The 20965-nt window shown below is 36.0% G+C and overlaps 3 protein-coding genes across 5 annotated transcripts; 2 read left to right on the forward strand and 1 right to left on the reverse strand.

Annotated features, from left to right (window-relative positions):
• The first annotated feature begins 3435 nt into the window (after positions 1-3435).
• On the forward strand, positions 3436-7783 carry LOC100267315 (uncharacterized). The gene is made up of 6 exons (XM_002282347.4): positions 3436-3939; positions 4322-4435; positions 5414-5494; positions 5966-6138; positions 6284-6380; positions 7185-7783. The coding sequence occupies exons 1-6, from the start codon at positions 3688-3690 to the stop codon at positions 7299-7301; spliced, it is 834 nt and encodes a 277-aa protein (XP_002282383.1). The 5' UTR covers positions 3436-3687; the 3' UTR covers positions 7302-7783.
• Positions 7784-7980: 197 nt separating this feature from the next.
• LOC100245004 (uncharacterized) lies at positions 7981-14159 on the forward strand. 2 transcript variants are annotated; one of them, XM_010664853.3, is made up of 9 exons: positions 7981-8456; positions 11205-11556; positions 11972-12005; positions 12128-12343; positions 12854-12943; positions 13192-13257; positions 13350-13441; positions 13527-13574; positions 13732-14159. In XM_010664853.3, exons 1-9 carry the CDS (start codon positions 8450-8452, stop codon positions 13841-13843), a joined length of 1017 nt encoding a protein of 338 aa, XP_010663155.1. In that variant the 5' UTR covers positions 7981-8449; the 3' UTR covers positions 13844-14159. The 2 variants fall into 2 exon arrangements, with proteins under 2 accessions (XP_010663155.1, XP_002282364.1); XM_002282328.4 differs by lacking the exon at positions 7981-8456 and adding an exon at positions 9942-10454.
• A 1028-nt stretch (positions 14160-15187) lies between these two features.
• On the reverse strand, positions 15188-20646 carry LOC100853033 (uncharacterized). Of its 2 annotated transcripts, none has more exons than XM_010664851.3 (7): positions 20514-20646; positions 19673-19856; positions 18946-19028; positions 17699-17785; positions 16681-16829; positions 16423-16554; positions 15188-15787 (listed from the first exon to the last, which is right to left on the reverse strand). In XM_010664851.3, exons 2-7 carry the CDS (start codon positions 19809-19811, stop codon positions 15598-15600), a joined length of 780 nt encoding a protein of 259 aa, XP_010663153.1. In that variant the 5' UTR covers positions 19812-19856; positions 20514-20646; the 3' UTR covers positions 15188-15597. The 2 variants fall into 2 exon arrangements, with proteins under 2 accessions (XP_010663153.1, XP_003634279.1); XM_003634231.4 differs by having other exon boundaries at positions 19673-19865; positions 20514-20614.
• Between the last annotated feature and the right edge of the window lie 319 nt (positions 20647-20965).

Here is a 20965-nt window from a genome sequence, read left to right on the forward strand (position 1 = left end):
TAACTATCTCTATAGCATTCAATACTTATATTTCATACCCATGACTTGCTTGTTTTTCCCTTGATTATGTCTTTTCATACTTCACAAGTCTTAGATCCCTCATTTATGCATATTTGACGCACTTTCTCTTCCTTTGTTGAAATGGACTTTTACAACTTGCATTTTTTTCATCTCTTAAAATTGAAATTAAGTTTAAAATGTATGTTAACCCATAACTTGGGTTGTAACATTAATTTGAGTTAAGTTGGGTGATTTAAGTCTTTTATATAATAGAAAACATATCATCTATGTGTCATTGGAACACATATTTTGACTTCAATAAGACATTTAAGAAATAGTCCCCTTTTTCCCTTGCCATTGACTGTAATTATTATAACTGCAGTGCTCCTATTTCTAGCTTCTTAAATGATTCTTTCAAAGCTACATTATAACATTTATTTTTAGTTAGTCGATCATTTAACATCTTTATTACCCTATAGTTTATAGAAATGAGCAACTTGTAATGATAAGTTGATGAGACCACCTTTAATCGATGAATCCAATTTCTCTTAAGCATAACATTGCAAGGAGAGGATACACATACTATTCAATAAATTAACTCCAACTATATGTAGTCCAATACTAACTGGAAGAGCCAATTCCCTTGGTGCATTTATTCTCTGAAGTAGTTGAAACCTAACTCCAACTTGTTTAGCAGTTTGAAAACACCTCCATTTGTGGTAATTTTGATAAACTGTAGCACTCAACACCTAAAGTCTTATCTTCCTTGTAGATAACTAAAGTGACCCTTTTTGCACATTTGTCAATGGAGCTCATATTCTACTCAAGAACTTCTATTTATATTCCTTTAGCAACAAAATTATACAACTGCATCTTTCTCACATACATCTCATCATGTGCTTCAAGTTTTAGGGATTCCTCAGTGGTATGTCCTTGGACTCGATGATATCACACAATATTTAGCAATGTTTTCAGAATTGGACCGATCATTGAATCGGAAAAAGTTACCGATTCACGGTTCACTAGTCGGACCTGCGGTCGAATCGGTGATGTCATAAATATATAATTGATAAATTATTAAAATTTAAAATAATTATAAAAATTAAAATAATAATTTATATATTATTTAAAAATTAAAATTTTATTTGAAAATCATAAATTATGTTCAAATTATAAATTAAAATTAAAATCATAATTTTAATTTAAAATTTAAAATTTTAATATTTATTTTTTAAATAAAAAACTTATTTTAAAATCAGAAATTTATTCAAAATGGTAATATTTTTACCATTAAATCATATCTCAGACATATAAAAGACATTTTTTTTATAGGATTAATTGATTAAAAATGATGAAAACATCCCAAATTTGTAAAACTAACCTTTCCCATTTTTGAACTTGAAGAGTAACCCATTTTTTTATATAAATACCTTTCAACATTTTCATTATTTACATGTGTGTTTTAAAAGAAATGATTACTTTTGCAAGAAAAAAATGAGGGCATAAAAAATGAGTATTCTTTAGGTTGAAAAAATGTGAAGAATTAGTTTTCCAAAGTGGGGAATATTTCATCATTTTTAATCTATTATCCCTTTTTTATATGTATAAAATTTTAAAAATTTCACTTTACACATTCGGAATCCAAAGGCTCCATAAGCGCGAATTCAATAGCCCCAACACTTCCGACAACGCCTTCCTTGTCAAGCCCTTGTGGTTGCTCGCCACCATGCCTTGTATAATCTCCGCGGTCTCCACCGCCAACTCTTCTCCCAAGACGTCTCTGTTATTGTCCTTCGCCTTTGCTTCTTCGCACCCATCACACATTATCAGGGCGTGGCTCTCCTGGGCGGGTGCAATGCCAACGTCATCAGTATTCAACACTTTAGGAACTTCTTCCTCCACTACCAACATTTCGAGCTAGCAAGATACATCATCTAGCTTATCGGTGATACGATGACCAACACGCTCTTTCTTCTTCCCTTTGCCACTGATTTGGGGCGGGTTGGGAGGTAGACAACAACTACGGTTTGGAAGGAGGTTTTATATCCTCTAAAACGGTGTAGTTCTGATGCTTAAAAAAAAATAAAAATTAATCGAACCCATCCGGTTCACCGGTTGGACCGTCGATTTAGTCAATCCGATCTCGGTTCAACTTGTTTTCGGTCTAATTGACCGGACTTGTCCGGTCCGGTTTTTAAAACCATGATATTTAGTGGGGTCTCTCTTAGAAGAATTCATCTCAAAATGCGAGGCCACTTGAAATCCAATATCTTGACAATTCCTTGAAAACTTGTGTATCTTTTAGTTTAGTAAAATCTAGGTTAAGGTCTCAAACTATTGCCCTAATATTCCTTGTAGAGTTGGTAAACCATTCCACATGTCGTCACTTTCCTTAACAAAACTCCCTAAATTTTCATCTATCTTTTTTTCTTCATGGTTGGTAACTGCAACCACCTTAGACATAGAAGTTTCCATGTCTTCTTCTAAACTTGCATATTTATAGCCTCTAGTGAATATTTCTTTTATACTTGATCATTAACATCATCACAACTTTTACTCAGACCAAAGTTGCACCTAAATCACTTCACATACTTCTATATGCTCTTGCATTTAATCATGCAAACATTGAAGAAGGAATTCTTGTCCTTTCTTTGTCATAAAGAGCATATGTGTTGAGAAACAAAAGTGGCACAACTTCAAGAAATGAGAAATGAACTCACTCAAGAGATTATGAAACTAAACCATGTGGGCCCTTGTAAGCTTATTAGGCGTACTATGCATGAAAATTAAAGAATGCAAACCTTGGTGTTATGTTCACTTCTAGTTTGTTCGTAATAAATAAAGCATTAACCAATCCACGAACAATTTGATTAACAAAATGGTGGACAATTTTTCCTCTCATTGAACAAACTTTAGTCTTCAACTCATCTAGTTATTCTTCCATAGCAACCTTCTCCTTGTAGGAATGAATGATCCTTCTCCAAATCAATTTATCATCTTTCACGATGAGAAGCAAGTCCCTTTGGTGTGATTGGTTAATTGTGTCTAGCATGGATAAGGTTGAAAGTGAAACCAAATACCCCAAATGTAAGCATACTCTTAAATTATCATTGTCTTGTCTTTGACCAAAACCTTATTTTCTAGTTAAAAAGACCACATTCTCGACATCAATCATCTCTATTGAAGCTTCAATTATATTTACAATTGAGAGTGTAGTTCTACTTTGACCAAATGGAAAGGTCACTCGCCCTTCATTTTCAATCGGACGGCTGATATTGTGGATGCCAATGGGTGATGGACTCACACTTGATCACAGCGGAAGAGAGTATTGGGGCCGTCCATATTTTCCACGGTGGACATCTCCAGATTCACTACTTGGCGACACGTGTAAGGTTCTCTACCATAATCACCAAAATCTGCTGGTGTGGCTCTGGCGGAAAACCAACCATGAGCAAATAAAAAAGATCCCTTTTGTCATTACCCAAACTACCCTTACCTTGGTCTTAGATTAGCAACGCTGTCAGGGCTGGTTTAGTAATTTCATCTAACAGAAGGCCCGGGGCACTCCATCATGACACTCACTGTTGGAATTCTCTGATCCTCTACCGCACAAATTTTTCCCGGAAAAATTTTCTAATTCGAAGTGGGTGAGAAAGTGGAAAGAAAAATTCGAGAAAGGGAAGGGAAATGCATGCATTGAGTTTCAAAGGGTTTCCCGATTTGAACGTTGGCAGGGAGCGCTCTTGGCCTGGCCGACTGTACCATTGTACAGGGACGAGAAAGGATGGTTGGAATTGTAGGGATTTTAGGAGAAATTGCAGGATTTTTGCTTGTTCTTCGGGGGCAAATGGGGAGAATCAGAGCCCGAGTTCGTTTCTTTCTCGCAGTCAAACTTACGCTCTTCTGAAGCAGCAACTGCAGGTTGCTGCAAAATCTGAGGTTCTCTTCTCTGTTTCTCTCTATGTATAGTGATGTGGGTTTGTATTATGGTGTCTGTGTTTTGCCTTTCTACATCCCACTTTCGTTCGTCGGAAACCCAACTGGGAAGTGGAGTGGTTTGTTGGGATTTATATGTCAATTATTAGAAAATGGAGGAAAATGCTAATTTTGAATGGGATATTATTATTATTATTATTATTATTTTGATAGAGGTGGGTTTTCATTAAAAAAGAAGAAGAAAAAAAATCTGTACTTGTATGGAACATATGATTTTTGAATTTTGGGGAACCAAACAGTTGAATTGTGTCAGGTTTTATTGATAGTCAATCATGGAGAAATGGATTAAATATGCTTAGTTGTTATGAGTTTATTTTGGTTGTAGGATTACAAAGAAGCTGCTAGACTACGCGATTCATTGAGATTATTTGAGGAAGAGGAGCCGGTTTTGCGTCTTCGCAGATTGATTAAAGAGGCAGTCGCCGATGAGAGGTTTGAGGTACCTGATTTGAATGCCCAATTCTTCTTTTCCACCTTTTTGTTCTTCAAGCATATTATTTTGCTTTCAATTTGAATGGGAGGTTTTGGAATCTGGGTTAATTGTCAATGCTGCCTAAATTCCATTTGGAAAGTTCATGGTTTGGTTCTATCTTGTGTTCCACTGTGCAATGGGCTTTGTGATCTTTGATAATGTCATTTTAAATGTGTAAAGCTACATTTTTAATATTGTTCACATTAATTTTGTCTGTCTATCATCAGGGCATGGCATTTGGCTCCTTATGAGGTCAAATACCAAAGAGATCGATGTCATTTCCTATGCCAAAATAGGCCTTTTATCCTCTTTGTTGGGATCCTTTCCTATACTAGGGAATTGTTGAGAACACCGTTCTGTATATAAAATGGGCCTTTTGTCCTCTTTTTAAGAACCTTTCCTTGTCTAGCGGAATTGTGTTGGGTTACTCCTTGATTGCATGAGTTTAAATTTCATGACTGGCAGGGTTTGTTTGCCTAACCACCAACTAGTCTCAGCCAAATTTCATGACAGCCCCTTTCCTGCCATGATTTGGCATCAATACCTAAAAGGTTAATGTCAGGTTGAGAACCAATTATAAACCATCAGGTTGAGGACCAAACATAGACCATTCTCAAATCTTGATGGATGGTACTTTTTTCTAAAAGTCAACACTGAATCTTGGGGCTATTTCTCTCTGGTTCTAGTTCTTATTGTTCCCCCACCAGCTTTCATTTAAATATTTAAAGGACATCATGATTAGAAACCCTTGACAAAAGACATGTACCTTGATTGATTGTTTTATGATAATGGACAAGGCAACATTTCTATTTTCTGGTTTCAAATTTTGATATTAAGAGTCTAGTTGCTAGGAATCATATTCTGAAATCTGATGTCTGTTCATTTCAAGTTGTTACATCTACTAACTTTCTGATAGATCTGTTGATTTTCGTAACCTTTTCCCAGGATGCAGCTAGATACCGTGATGAGCTTAAGGAAATTGCACCGCATTCTCTCTTAAAATGTTCAAGTGACGCAACAACCGTGGTATGATTTAAACATCCTGATTTGTATGTGATGGTTTTAAGGTTAATTCTCATATTTGCTGATTATGTCACATGCAAGTAGTTTCAATCTTTGCCTTATTAAGGTCCTTTCAGTTTTCCTTATGAAATATAATTTTCATTGATTGTCAAAAATTATTGATGCCAAGTGTTGGTCGATATGGCATGTATGAAACTCCCCTCTGTCATAATCAAATTACTAACTTTTCTTGAACAATCAATTACTTAATCATAACCGTCCAAATAGTAATTTTGAAAAAGAAGGAAAAAGAAAAGTTGTTACTTTTAATCAAATGTAAGTAAAAGTCACATTCATTCTTGATCCTGTCATACTGTGGGATATTTTGATTAGCATAGATACAGAAAATGGAAACTGTATTAATATACCAGTGTTATATGGCTATTTGATTCTAAGTGCTTCATGGGTATTATCAGAATTTTCCTAATTGTTCAGGGGATCAGGGTTCAAGTTAGAAGTGTGTACATTGAAGGTCGAAGTCAGCCTTCAAAAGGGCAGTTCTTTTTTGCGTATAGAATAAGAATTACCAATAACTCAGACCGCCCTGTTCAACTTCTCAGAAGGCATTGGATTATAACAGATGCAAATGGAAAAATTGAGCATGTCTGGTTAGGTTTTCCTTCTTCTCGTTTTCCCCTTTTTATGCTATCTATGATCTTCATAGATATGTTGCTGCTTTTTCATATTACTAAGGGGCATAAGATACATTTGTCTTTCCTCGAATTGAATTCTATATTTTTCTTTTGTTCACAGGGGGATTGGTGTCATAGGTGAACAGCCAGTTATACTTCCTAGAACCGGTTTTGAGTACTCATCTGCATGCCCATTAAGCACTCCAAATGGAAGAATGGTAAGATGGAATAATTTTGCTTTCTTTATTTGTTCCATTAAAATTAATATTTGGGTTTTCATCTGTTCTTTAAAAATAAAATTAGGAGAAAAAATTTATTTTATTTTTTTGCTGAAAGAAGCTTTGACCATTGCACTGGCACTGAATGATAGAAAAAAAAAAAAAAAAAAAAACCTAATGATGATATGGCATCATTGTTGAAGTAGTATATGATATAAACCTCTATAAAAACTTATCATGGGTATGGAATTCCGTCATTTTGGAGGATTTTTATGGAACTTTGTTTTGATGAGTATTTAAATTTTTTTTCACCTCCAAGCACAACTTAAGTTGGGTTTTGCTGTTTCGGAAAACTTTTCATGTATCTGCCTTTCCACATCATGAAATTCAGCCTTAATAATTTTTGTTGGGCATGTGTCAAAGGTGTATCCATATGACTGAAATTGCCATAACTCCATGGTGGGTACCAACATAATCATGTTGCTTGACTTGCATAAGAGGGGGCAACACCTTATTTGGCATGGACTTTCCACAGGACTTTTTCTGATATAGAGGAACTATTTGACCTATTGAAAAATCTAGTTTTCTGTCCTGAATGCATTGGTGCAAGTTCAATGAATGGAACTTCCTGAAAAGTATCCAAAAATAAACTCATTTTGCGCATGGTTTTTATGCTTGTTATCACTGGTGACATCTAATTCTTTTTACGATAACAAGTCAAATTATTTTTTTGATCAAGAAGTCCTAAAATCAATTTGCACAATTCTTTTCGTTGAAGTTGACTTTGATTTTATTGCTGTGCAGGAGGGTGACTTTGAAATGAAACATATTGACAAAGTGGGTTCTCAGACTTTCAATGTGGCAATTGCCCCATTTTCTCTCTCCACACTCGGAGATGAGTCTGATACATTTGAGATGTGAATCATTATACCACAATGGAGAAGCAGAGGAGTGTTGCATCCTAAAGATGCTGTAGATTTTGGTCAAATTGAAGAGGTGAAAAGGCCATTTTACTTTCAATTTAATGCTCTGAAGTATGAAGCATTGTGTTTGGTGATGCTGTGTATTGATTTACCTGCATTATCAGGATATTGTATAGGGATATGCTCTCATCAATTATTGTAGGTGGAGCTCTAACTGGTGATGTACTTTGTTGAAAAGCTTCCAAAAGAGAAAAAATGGAAAAGAAAAGAAAAGATAACTGATAGAGCTGAATGGAATAATGTCAGAGTCCCCAAATGGGTTTCTCCAAATTACTTCTCTGTTGATTTTGCAAGAAGGGAACTAGACATCGCATTCGTTTGTGAAGCTGTTTTGGAGAACCCATTTGGAGAGTATGATTTTTCGAATGAATGTATAGGCAGTGTGACAGTAACAAATAAAATCTATTTTTGACATTTCTACGACATAACTCTTTTCGCTCTCCTTTTTTTTGCTCTTTTTTTCCCCTCGTTTGTTCTCTCTGATGCCTTCTTAAATGGTATACTGAGTGATCTATGTATTATCTTTGGTGTCATAGTTGTAGGGGTTTTAGGCATTTTTCAATGATGTGGGAATTTGGGTTTTGAAGTTCATACTTGCTTCACAACAGTTGCCTCAATGTGATTCCACACACGATTCCCTTATGCTTAGGGGCACACAAGGACAATGTGCAACATCAATGATGCTGCCCCCCACAAGTGAGCAACTACTTCTCCACATCTTTGTCCTCTCACTCACCTCCTCACTGCACCAGAAACATGAAACAACCAGCTTGGTCATGCTTGCCGACCTCCTAAACTGGCCCATACCATTTGCACCTTCCTCATCATCAACCCCACTTATTTTCCTTCCGTATTTTTCCTGGAAAAAAGGCTAAATGTGCAGTTGGGTTTTGGGTTACTTGCTTGCTTGGCAAGTTTCCGTGCCGAATACGCGAAACCGTGTGTGCCGAGTGCCAAAGTCCTTCGTACACACATAGAAACTTGTAAACTGGCCTGAATATGTTATTTATCAATTCCTCGCTATACTTCCTCCTGCATTTTTCTCTTTTCTGAAACTCCAGTGGGTTCTGCATTGTGTTCCTCACCATGGAAGGTATGTACTGTTTCTTCCGCGCACACAGTTGATTTTTTTTTTTTATTCTTGCCCGCCATGATTGAGCTTGTAGTAGAGTCAAAAGTGATAGAAAACATGCTTGTTCTTGGATTTGAATGTCAATAGAAATAGAATACCTTCTTTGCCTCCATGCTAAAGTTTTCTTCATTCATAAACTCTGGAATGAAGAATGGGAATAACGAATCAATTCCATTCATTACTGTTTTGGACTATATTCTAGAACGAGAATGAAAGTAAAAAATTCAATAGCATGGAAATCAAATTTTACTTTTTTTAACCTTTATTCTTATCCTATTTTTATTCTTATTTGGATGGTGCAAACCCATGTGAATTCAAGACATCATACCCAACCATCCATAAAGGGGAATTAGTATCCTTCATTCATTTCCCATTGCCAAGAAGATAGAGGTATTTCCAAAATTTCTCCCATTGTCATGCTCATATATTCCATTGTAATGGGTAATCGAAGCATGATGAGAACTTGCCAGAAGAGTAATGCTGTAACTTCTCTGAATTATTCTTCACTTTACAGAAATTTACATGCCATTTACTTTACTACATTTTCTAGCCTCTTTCCAGGAGGCCTAGAAGCAACCAAGCCCACCAAATTCAGCGTAACCCCTTGATGGAAGCAACGTGTAGAATGCAGACAATGGAGAATTTGGATTGGGGGGCTTGGGGATCAAGTATGACAAAGCATCAGACATGTCACAATCGTACTAAGCTTGACACCTGTCCTCCAGACATCCCTCCAAATCACCAGCCTGTCAATCTCACCCCACCCATTTCCGATATTTTCTCCTTTTAAGTTTTAACTTTCCATCATTTTCTTTCCTTTTCTTTCCTTTTCTTTCTCTCCAATCCAACAAAACCCACCATTGATTTTACCATGTGATTCTTTACTTCATTTTGCATAAAAGAGAATAAAAGATGTTTTGATATAATCACAATAAATTTGACAAAAAAACATGACTAATAAATTCAGACAAGAAAATTTTAGAAGTGTGTGGATCTAATTTTTCTTTCAATTAATTAAAAAATGAATTATTTCTGTTTTTATTTTTCTTTTCTTTCCCTCAAATGGGTATAATTATATCCAAGACATGGAAAAGGGCTGTGTCACCTGGACCACAAAAATTGTGACTTCAGCTAAACATTCAAACAGTATTGATGAAAAAAAGACAAACCCAGTTCCCAAACACAGGAACAAGGGTTGGTAATTTCAGGGTGTGTTCTGCTTCTACAAAATCACCAAATTGCCCCTTACAGATGTCATCACAGGGTGTCAGGTTGTACCACAGCTGTGACTATTTTATATCACAGGCCTAACTTTTGTGTCTTTATGGCCCATGGGTCACCAACTCATGGCTTGTCATCACATTTTCATTTTGGCATGTGGCTGATTAGTGTGACCCATCAACGGTGGAGATCATGGGTTGATGGGTCAGAGGAAGTTGTAGCAAAAGGCCATAGTGGTTGAATGTAGGATTTAATTTCTCTCCGTGCTCCCGCTGCTTTATTCCTTTAACGGAGGGCACAGTGACATGGAAGAAACCAGAGCTAAATTTATATAATGAAAAAGCATCTCAAGACAATCCAGCATGAAATCCAATTAAAATAGCAGATGGGTCTCCGTCTGTGATCCAAATATCTCTTTCTCTCTCCTCTCTTTTTCTCTCTAGATTTTCTTGAAAGACTGAGAAAAGGTGACAAAATCTTGAAGAATGAGATTTTAAAAAATTTGCATGGAGATGTATGGAGATTGAAGCATGCAATGCAATGCAGTGGAGGTCCAGAGTGTGGGGAGAGTAGTGTATTTTTATTTATGGGGATGATGATAAAAAGAGAAGCTTAAGCTCAAAGCAGAGCACCCTTTTCTCTTCTATGTCTTGCCTTTACTAGTTTTCTCTACAAAGAAACACAAGCAAAGAATCTCTTCTTACACACCACCACCACCCATTCTCTTTGCTTTCTCTTGTAAGTATCAGCCCTTTTCTTTGCTTGGAATTTAGCTTCTTCTCCTTCTTGCTTTTTATCTTTAATGTCATTAAGTGTATAATATTGTGTTTTATCTTTCTGGGCAAAAACCAACCTAAAGTTTGGAATCTTTGCGTTGTTTTAGGGGATAATGAGGTCAAATTTGTTATGGGTTTTGGTGTTTTCTGACCTATATTGGGGTATTTTGAACTGCATGTCTGGGTCTTGGGCAGTCATTGGGTTCTGAGTTAATGGGAGGTTTGTTGGGTTTCGAGCATTTGAGCTTTCCTTGTCTGTCTTTTTGTTCTTCTAAGGAATGGGCTTTCTGCAGCACTGTTTTTGGAGCTTTATTTTGATAAACTATTCTGCGTTTTGGGTCTGTGGGGGTTGGGTTTCCTAGAGTTTTTCCTATAGCAGAAGATTTTTCTCCTCCTGGTTTTCCCCGTAGTGAAAATTCTTTCATTTGTTAGCTTCTCTTGGTTTTTCCCATCTGACTTGTAAACCTGAAAATTTTCCTTTGGTTTTTTTCTTTCTTTCATTGGGAATCGCTTCCAGGGGCCTTTGATTCAATTAAAAATTTGTTCAAATTCTTTCAATTTTTTTTTTCTTAATTTTCTGGGCTTTTGGTGATCTAAGTTTCTTTTCATTTCTTTCCCATGTAATGATTTGGAAATAAATTGGGCATTGTGGCAAACATAAAGTCAGTGAAAAATCAGAGAAGTAGAAGTAACTCCATGGATTTTTTAACAGGAAACTCCAGAGCTTCTTGGCAGCCAGTCATGACTTCCGATACAACCACGTCAAGTTACTGGCTTAACTGGAGGGTACTGCTTTGCAGCATATGGATCTTGATGTCCACTGTCTTTGCTTCCTTTCTCATATGGAAATACGAAGGTTTCCGCAATTCACAACATGAAAACAGAGAATCCCAGAATGACACTGCAGGAGCTTTGTATGAGGATGAAGTTTGGAAGCCATGCCTGAAAGAAATCCACCCTGTTTGGCTGCTGGCTTTCCGGGTCTTCGCATTCTTTGTTCTTTTGGTACTGCTAATCATCAATGCCATTGTGGATGGAGGGAGCATATTTTACTTCTATACTCAGTAAGTTGTTCTCTTTCAGTTCCACCTATAATGATGATACAATAGGAATTGGCATCTGTATTGTCTTTACTCTCTTAATCATATGTTCATACAGTTTCTTCTTTAAGTTCAACTCGAAAGAGGGCTTTTATGGTTGAGCATCAATGGCTTTGAAACAGATATTATATTTAGGTATTGGGCATTACAGAGATGGCAGCTTCTGCCAACTAATGAGTAGACTTATGTTGGAAATAATTCTGATCTTTTGGTCCATGGCTATATAGGTGTTTGAAGGACTTACATAAATTTGAAGAAAGATGAAAGCTGGTCTTGATATTCATTCTCACATGATTCTCAGAACAATGCCGATGTTAATTTAATCATAAGCCATCCTATTTTATATTGTTCTAATGAGTGACTTTCCTGTGTTGGACAGGTGGACTTTTACATTGATCACAATTTATTTTGGGGTATGTCATCTACCTTCGGATGCATATTTCTTTTGGGCTATTTGAATATCTACATCTTCTCTTGAACATTGTTCTTCTTTTTGTCTATATTTCCCCACAATCTTACATTTGCCTATTTGTAGCTTGGGTCGTTGCTCTCCATGTATGGATGCTACCAGTATCACAACAAAGTTGGTGGTGAAAGTGTTGATGATGCGGGTTTAGACGCAGAGCAGGGCAGGGTGCATGGAGAAAATTTTAACTTGTCCAATACAGCAAAAACTTCACATTCCCATGACAGACAACATGTCCGCAAAGCTGCCGGAATTTGGGCTTATGTGTTTCAAATTATTTTCCAGGTAAATTGATGAAAACCCGTAAACAATTGGAAAGCTTTTGTGTGTTCCTATCTCTTAGCACTTTTCAGTTGAACTCTTTGTTGAACTTAATATAGTGAAAGTGTATTGCAATCATGATTTTGTTGGAATTTTTAGTTGCATAATACGATGTCTGGTTCTCATGCAGCATGTAAATTTGGTTATCAATTTCAAATTTTCATCACTACTGCTCATCTCTGTTTTGCTCATACTGGTTCATCTTAAGTGAAAAATTGGTGTGTCCCACCATGGCACAAAGGTTGAAAAGCTTTAATGTTTGTTCAGTTTTTCTTTTCCGAGAATTGATTGTGGCACCCCTCCATGGGGTGCCATACCATGATGTAGCCTGCTGTAATTGGTTATTGTATGAAATAGCGATTCACCAAGCAGAATGGAGCTGAACCCTTGACAATAATGTTGAGATCTTTCTGTTGGTTTTAATGTTTATACACTAGATTTTTTGACATTTTCTGTTTCTTTTCTCGTGAACAGATGAATGCAGGTGCAGTGATGCTCACAGATTGCGTGTTTTGGTTCATAATAGTTCCATTTCTTACCATCAAAGACTACAATTTGAACTTTGTAAGTATCATATACTTCATGCAGTTCTACATTCATCATCATACAATTCTATCCAAAAAAATACATTTTTCAAGTAGCCTGGAACATTGAATTTTTCTTGAAATATGAAATTTTTGTAGAAACAATTAAAATGATCACCAAAGGTATCATTGAAATAGATCATGATTTTTCTGCATACTTACTATGCCAATACTACAAAACAGACATTTACCAATGATGTTAATTTTTTTTTTTTGTTTTTGTGGCAGTTGATTATAAATATGCATACTATCAATGCTGTGTTCTTGTTTGGTGATGCTGTTTTGAATCGCTTGGTGAGTTGCAGTTCCATGGTGGTTTCTATTTCAATTCGTTTTCTAATTTCATTTGCTTGATTGTTGTCTCTGAATGGTTTTTTCTTGATCAGCGTTTCCCCTGGTTTCGGATCGCATACTTCTTTCTGTGGACAATTGTTTTCGTTGTTTTCCAGTGGATCGTCCATGCTATTGTCTCACTTTGGTAAAACCTCTCTTTTTTGTGTTTATGCAATACAAACACATCTAATTTCAATTCTTTCTTTAACTCTTTTCCACTTTTATAACAGGTGGCCATATCCATTTCTCGACTTGTCATCTCCTTTTTCTCCATTATGGTATGTAATAGAAAACCTTACTCTAAATTTTATTTGAAAAGATTGCTTGCTTGTAACAGTTTCATGAGCTTGCTAGCAAGATTTATCTAATAATGGACATTAATACCATCTTAGGTAATAATTTATCTACTAAGTTTGGCTGAATTGGAATTTGCAGGTACTCGTCGGTAGCACTGATGCATATCCCATGCTATGGTGTCTTTGCGTTGATCATGAAGCTGAAACACTTCCTTTTGGCTAAATGGTTTCCTGAGTCCCATCACTTGTGAGGTAACTCAGGCGATTACCCGGTTTCATGGTCCCTATTATTTGTGAATTTTCTTCTTAGTAACAACAACTCTAGTATACAAGAGAAAGAAAGATGCACACAGATTATTGTTTTAAGTCCCAAGTCATAGAGAAATGCTTCACATTATGGGAAATGTAGTGAGTTTTGTTTTGAAGATAAACAATGAAAACAACATTCTTAGTTGTTCATATAACCATTCCCAAAGGAGTGGCATAGTTGTAATTACACACAACCTCAAGTTGAAAAATGAAAAAAAAAAAAAAAAATGGAAATCCACACAGAAATTCTTCCTTTTATATGGCCTCCAATATGTATTTGTATTTTATTTCTTCTTCCTTTTCTTGTTGGTTGGCTTCCTAAAAGTTCAGCATTTCATGCTACTCATTCATTTGTTCATCTTACATTGACCATCATATTCATTGTTAATTAACAAAATGTTAGACTGTAAGAACACGGACTTAGAGGGGTATTACGGTAACCTGAACTCCTAAATCCATTCCCAGTTCACAAACTAGCTCTTCTTACATGGAGTTGGTCTTAGGGTTTCAAAAAAAAAAAAAAATCAGTTTTCAAATAATTTTTTCATTGAGATCGAATCTCATCATCAAGTAGGAATATGTGAAAAATGTAGGTTCACAAAAGTAAGTATATTGGGCTTAGGATGGATTAGGACTAAAATTGTAACCTATAATCAACGAGTCTGCCGTTGGGGAAGATCTCAAATGATGACAATCTTTGGCATCATTTAGACAACTGGGTGGATTCCAATCATGAGAGACAAGCAAAGGAAACTAATTTAGAAGACAAGCAGCCCCAAATCAAGGGCTAAAGTCCCTGCATAATCAATAAGAAGATAATTTTAACTCCAACTATGGCATATCTCCCAGTTCACAAAGTTACTCATTATGGGCCATGGTTCTCTATAAATTCTCCTACAGTGGGGCATAACCTGTCAAAAAAGATCAAGTCAAAGAACGACCACTTCTTTGAACTTTATAAAGCACTCATTCAGCAGAAAGGGGAAATAAACAGTATAGTAATATGGTGCTTTCAAGCAATGATCAGCCCCCCTGCTTTCATGTTTAGATAGGTTGAATTAGCCCCAAAATAATCACAAAAGAGAGATTCCTAGTTTCCAAATTGTTTTGTGATTTATTCCAAAGTGTGAAGAGGCTGATGCAGCTTCCACTTGAAGGAGGTATTTTGTACTAAAAGGGATTGGTCTAAAATATAGATCTGGTAAACGGATTTGATAAGAGGTGTCAGACCAGACATCCCCCTTTTTTAAAGGAGAATGAAGATCTTTGGAAGGTGACACTGGAACTGGATCAAAAGGACATTATACAAAACCAAAACTCAGCTTTTGCCTCCCTTTAATGCAATTTGCCTGAGGAGTTTGCAAAAGGCACTTGTCTGTAAGTAAAGGTATCAATTAGCATAGCCTGCCTTGGGCAGTTTGGTTTGTGCAGTATGCATTTAGAATAAATTTGCGATAAATTTAAATGATAAAAGCTTCTGTATTGAAAGCATGGGAAATGATCTACAACCGAACCAAACTCGATCTGCATATGGATTTCCAAATTCTTCTAATTCATCGGGTATTGACCAGCATTGACTTCAAGCATTCTATGATCAAATTCATCCATAAATCTGCCTTCCAATAGACAAGGGCTATCACACTTCATGCCTCTGGAAATGGCAAACAGGATTTCAATGAAGGTATTGTAGCAGAGCCTAAGGCTTTAGGTGCTTTGTGATGAACTGCTCAACCTGAGATATCTCGCCCACCAGTCCGGAAGCTTCTTCAACAGTAACCATATTGCAGCACTGGGAGAAGGTAAAGGCTTCTCCAGTTACACCAAGTGTGTACTCATTAGCAATATCAGCTTCTGAAATGGCAGTTCCTGATGCCCTCAGCTTTTGACTGTAAATAATGGGGAAAATTTGGGAATGAAAACAGAAACTGTTTTAGTAATCAACAAATGATCGAATAATATCATTAGAAACTAACTAGCAAACAAATCGAAAGCAAAATTGCAGTGTTTAGAAATCACATGGAGCATCCACTCAATAGCAACCTATAAATAAGCAAGCAAACAATATTTGGGTTCATTAGCTTACTATGACTAAAATAGCAAGAAATTATTTTTCCTAGTGAAGCATACTATGTAGACAGATTTTGTGGATTATTCTCTAAAAATAAAGGAGAGATAGCAACATAAGAGATGAAGTGAATCAGCTGGCTATGAACAAATTCCAGAAAATGCCATCAGTTTAAACTTTCAAGCTCCAAATTCCTGATGCAAGCATAGAAGGGAATTGGAAGGAGAAAAGTTAAAAGAGAAAGAAAAAAAAATCTCCATCCAGTCCAACGACTCGCACCTGTCACCTAACAAGGTGGCAAAAAGGGATGAGAAGACGGGCATTTCTATGGATATATAATAGCTAAATTAGATATTACATGTATTTTGCAGCTTGTAAGCTCTAATATGATGCGAATCCGAGTGGTAGTTATTGAAATATTTAATATCTAGAGAAGAAAAAGGAGTGAAGTCATACATTTCCCTTTCCAGTAGTTTTTGAATGAATTCCTTGGTATGTGCAGTTACTTTATCAGTTTTGTTGCAGACGATGAGCACAGGGATTTTTCTCTTCACAACGGTAGTATTGGTCAGGATGTCCAACAAGTACCTTTCACATAAAATACCAAAGAAACTTTAGATACTGCAGATGTGTGAAACAAACACACATATGCACACAAATAAGCACTCAATGTGTGTTTGGTGTGTCAAAACCAGACATATGGCTTGTGAGTACTCAGCAATTGCAGGGCAATGTCGTAAAAACTCTAAACCATCCACCAAAAAAATAAGGCCAGCTGCTTGGGGCAAGTATTTATCAAGTTTAGATCGAAGATGGGATTGCCCAGGAACATCAACCAAGTGAATGAGCCTTCGCTTTCCCTTCTGTTCAAAGAGAGAAGAAATTGCATATAAGTGTGCAGATACTAAATAATTATGCACATACATGAAAAAGAACCAGATTTTATAATGATCCAAGAACGAAATCTTTACTTCCAATAAAGAACCTCTGTGAGTACCATTTCACCAAGAAAATGCAGTGTGATTGATTTAAAAATAACATTTCAAGACATTACAATGGAACTTCTGAGGTTTGATATTGGAACCTTAATGCACAGGGCATGCTTATGTCTATGGCAACAGAGTCATGTTTAGATATCTTACAGATGCTATCTTTTCTACTGGAGGACTGAGGTTCATGTTAGGACCAAATAAAAACAAAGGCACATCAGCAGGGAGGTTACTCCACCATTCACCACGCCCAACATAAAATTTACCTAATTATTCTAGGGGATCTAAGAAATTGCAAAAATCTCATCTACTTTGCCTTACGAAAAAAAATATTGAAGCACCATATAAAGTTCGTATATTAAATTGCCACTGGAGAAGGGAGGCACAGAACAAGTAGTTGCAGTCAAGATGGATAAGAAATGAATTGTAACCAGCACAAGAGTTTCTGGATTCCTCATGGGCTTGATGCTTGAACCCATGAGTACCGGCCGGTGGTCCTGGGCTACTCCCGACAAAGTTTCTTGAGAAATTACTTAGAATTTTTTGGCGTTATAGGGAATAAGTCCTGAATCCCCTCCATCCCATCCTAACCCCTTGTAAACTAACCATGGCCTTAGAGGCAAATTATAATAAAGAAATATATCAGTGACCAAGCAGCATGAAAAGTGATGCCATGGAAAATGCAGTTTCTAATGTCATAGTGAGCATAGGTCAAAAACATCTATTGAAACACATTATATTACCCAAAAGGGATCAGTTTGCAGCACAAAAGTGGCTTCATTTGTATCCGTCGAAGTAACAGTTCCTTGATGTGAAGAACCATCTCGAAGCTGGCACATGAAAGACTGACATAACTATCATAACATGAAAGAAATATACAAATTTATTTACTTTGAAACATGGTCGGATTCTCCTAATGATTCCAATAGGTATGGATCAAACAACAGGTCCCAGAAACCTTGATAGTTCCCCCATAGAGCAAACAGGTCAACGAATGAAAAGGCTTTTTTGACTATATCTCTGGTACAGATCCATCTAATCATCTTACTCATCCCCATAATCAGATCTCTGTTCCAAGTTGGAAAGGAAATAAGACCAATAGAAAATAACAGTGTTTGTACTGCTCCAACAACTTCTATTTGATAAATGAATTTTTTTTTGTAAATGACGCCTTGTTTTACCAGCATTTGCAGGAAAGAATGAAATTGTATGGTTAAACCTAGCACATACAACTTTTATGTTGTCTGATTAACCTTATATTGATTGTTGTCACCACTATGTAGGATGGGATCAAGGTATGCAAAATTAAACCAGGAAAGGAAGAAACTTAGCAGGACATCCAGGGCATCCCTTGTTGGTTTATTTGGAAGCCAAAGAAACCACATAAAGCCTTCCATAGTTTAAATCCTAGAGTGCACATTTTGCAACTTAGGCTTTAGCCAAGGTCTGTGCTACAAAAATCAAATCACTTTTCTTGATAGGTGCTCCCGTTAGCTTATCTACAACCAAAGACCATTCCCGGCCATATAAACATGAGTAAAATGACCATTTATCCCTGATATCAAGAGGGTAAAAGATATTAGATTCGACTAAATGAAATCCAACCAGAAATTTTAGGTAAAAAATGTGAAATTACTTGTAAAATTGGATTAAAGTTATTACTTAGTCCAGGACTAAGGAAATAGCGTGAAAAAGACCAAAATTAATGAAACGATGGAATGGTTTGTTTAAGAAAAGTGTAGAGTACAAAGAAATCTGGAGTGGCAAGAAAGAGGATTCAAAATTAAAATAAATGAGACCACAGAGGAAGCACCTGTTCTGTTATATTAATAAATTAACATATTTGAAATGAGTAGGTAACTGTTTTTTTATTATGGGCATGGACAAAAAACTTTTCAAAAGCATGTCAGAAGTTTCATAGAAGACCAAAAAATATTCCACAAGCAATATTTCTGATTTGTCTACATGACAATCAAAATGAAGCTCCTACCTGATAGAAAAGTACGGTTTTCCCACTACCACTTAGTCCAGCAAGAATAATAGTATTGGATTTTCTTGGCTTCAACCAACGAACTGCAGCAATCAGTTAGGAGAAGAAGGTCAGTAAATGTTTGAATCATCTAAGCTCTATTTGAATCTCAAGGATGAGGGAAAGGAAAGGAAAGGAAAGGGAAAGTTCTGAAAACAGATTGATACAGGAATCGATCTTTAAATAAGTTTCAACATTTTCTTTTCCATACCCTCATTCTTTTTAAGATCAAAATGGGGTCTCATTGCAGAACATATTGGACTTAGTTTATGATGAGTTAGTGCCTCTTGAGAGGTTAGAAATCATTTGCAATTTTTGAAAGATAGGAAGCCAGGATTAAGGAAGCCTTGTTAACATTACAACATGAAAGGCTTTTAGGTCTTATGGCATTCCAGCTGAGGCAACAGTGGTTCAGTCTAATAATTCAAAGTGGCACCAACCTTTATGAAGTCATCTGAAAATCAGTTAAGGTAAAGACCCAAAAAAAAAGGGGATTTCTCCTTCCACTTTCATCACCTGTTTTCTAACAATGTCGTAAATGAACTTCCCTAAAACAAATTTAAAAGCTTCTACGGATTGTTTTTCATCTTTATAACAAGTAAATTGGGCTAAAATTATTTCTGGGTCAATTCTTCACACTTGTCATGCGAGTCAAGAAGATACAGAACAAGAGGTGAGGGAAACGAACTTGAAAAAATGACGATGGTTGATAGGGATACAACGCCAATAGTAGTGTAAAGTGGAGTTGATGACATCCGTTGAAGCCATTGTTGTGCTTGATTTACATATTGTAGCAGTTGATTTTTCCACTGAACAATTCTATCCATTTTTTTTTTTGGTTTAACTAATCAAATCAATGACAGAGTCTGTTCCTGTAACAACTCAGGAATTAAGTTAGAGAAGAGAAATAATTTACTTTTCGCTACGAAAAAACTACGATTGTGGACTTCCCAAAAGCCACAAAAATGAAAGCAGCAAAAAAATAAAAAAAAATAGAATATAAATCATATACAATCCAAAAAACAGAAAGAAAGAAAGAAATCTCTGTCTTCAAATAAATTTTGGGGAAACAGTTTCTGCAAACGATCTTTGATATTCATTTTCAACATCAGTTTTTGACACAGAACCAAACAGAGCCTAAATTTCTCTGAGATTCTCCATTTCCGTTGCAAACACCCGATTTTCAGCAAAAAAAAAAAAAAACACAAACTAAGATCTTTAAGAAAATCATATCCACCAACAAATGACAGTGAGCTTCATATTGCCATAATTCTTCTTCCATCCTAATGTGTTTCGAAGATCCAACTACGGTCCTGTCCGTTTTGTTGCCGAGAAAATACAGGAAACAATACAAAACTTGAATCTGTCTAAAATTTATCATCATTAAGGACCCGGGAAGACGAACAAGCTCCACTCGATCATAGCATTGGGCGGAAAGCAAACGCATGAAAAAGAAAAGATTAAAACTTTTCTCTTAATTTTCGTTAGCTTTCTTGGAAACCAAACGGAAACCCTAGAGAATGGTGTACCTGAGCAGCTCGGGAGCAAAATTGGATCGATCAAGGAAAAAACTAACCGCGACCTTAGTGAAAAGCCAACCAACTGTTATCAACAATCGTGTTAAGGCCGCGTTTGGATTCTGCCCTTTTGATATTACACTTTGTTATGACTACTAGTTTGCACGTGCATGGCTTTGTTGATTTTTGATCGATGATTGCCATCATGTACAAATGTTCTAGTGAATAATTGATTTAATATTTGGAAGTAAATTAAAAATATATATTTTTAATAATATGCTATACAACAAGACAGTGATTTTTCTAAGAAAGACAAAGACATAAAATCAACAACTTTATAAAAATAATCAAAATATTGACACGACATTCATGTCAAAAATAAGTTATTTAGTTCAAATATGAACTCAGATCAACAAATTTAAAATCATTTCATCAATTTTAATCGAATGATACTATAAAAATAA

Source organism: Vitis vinifera, chromosome 17 (assembly GCF_030704535.1).
Source record: "Vitis vinifera cultivar Pinot Noir 40024 chromosome 17, ASM3070453v1".
NCBI classification, from domain to species: domain Eukaryota; kingdom Viridiplantae; phylum Streptophyta; class Magnoliopsida; order Vitales; family Vitaceae; genus Vitis; species Vitis vinifera.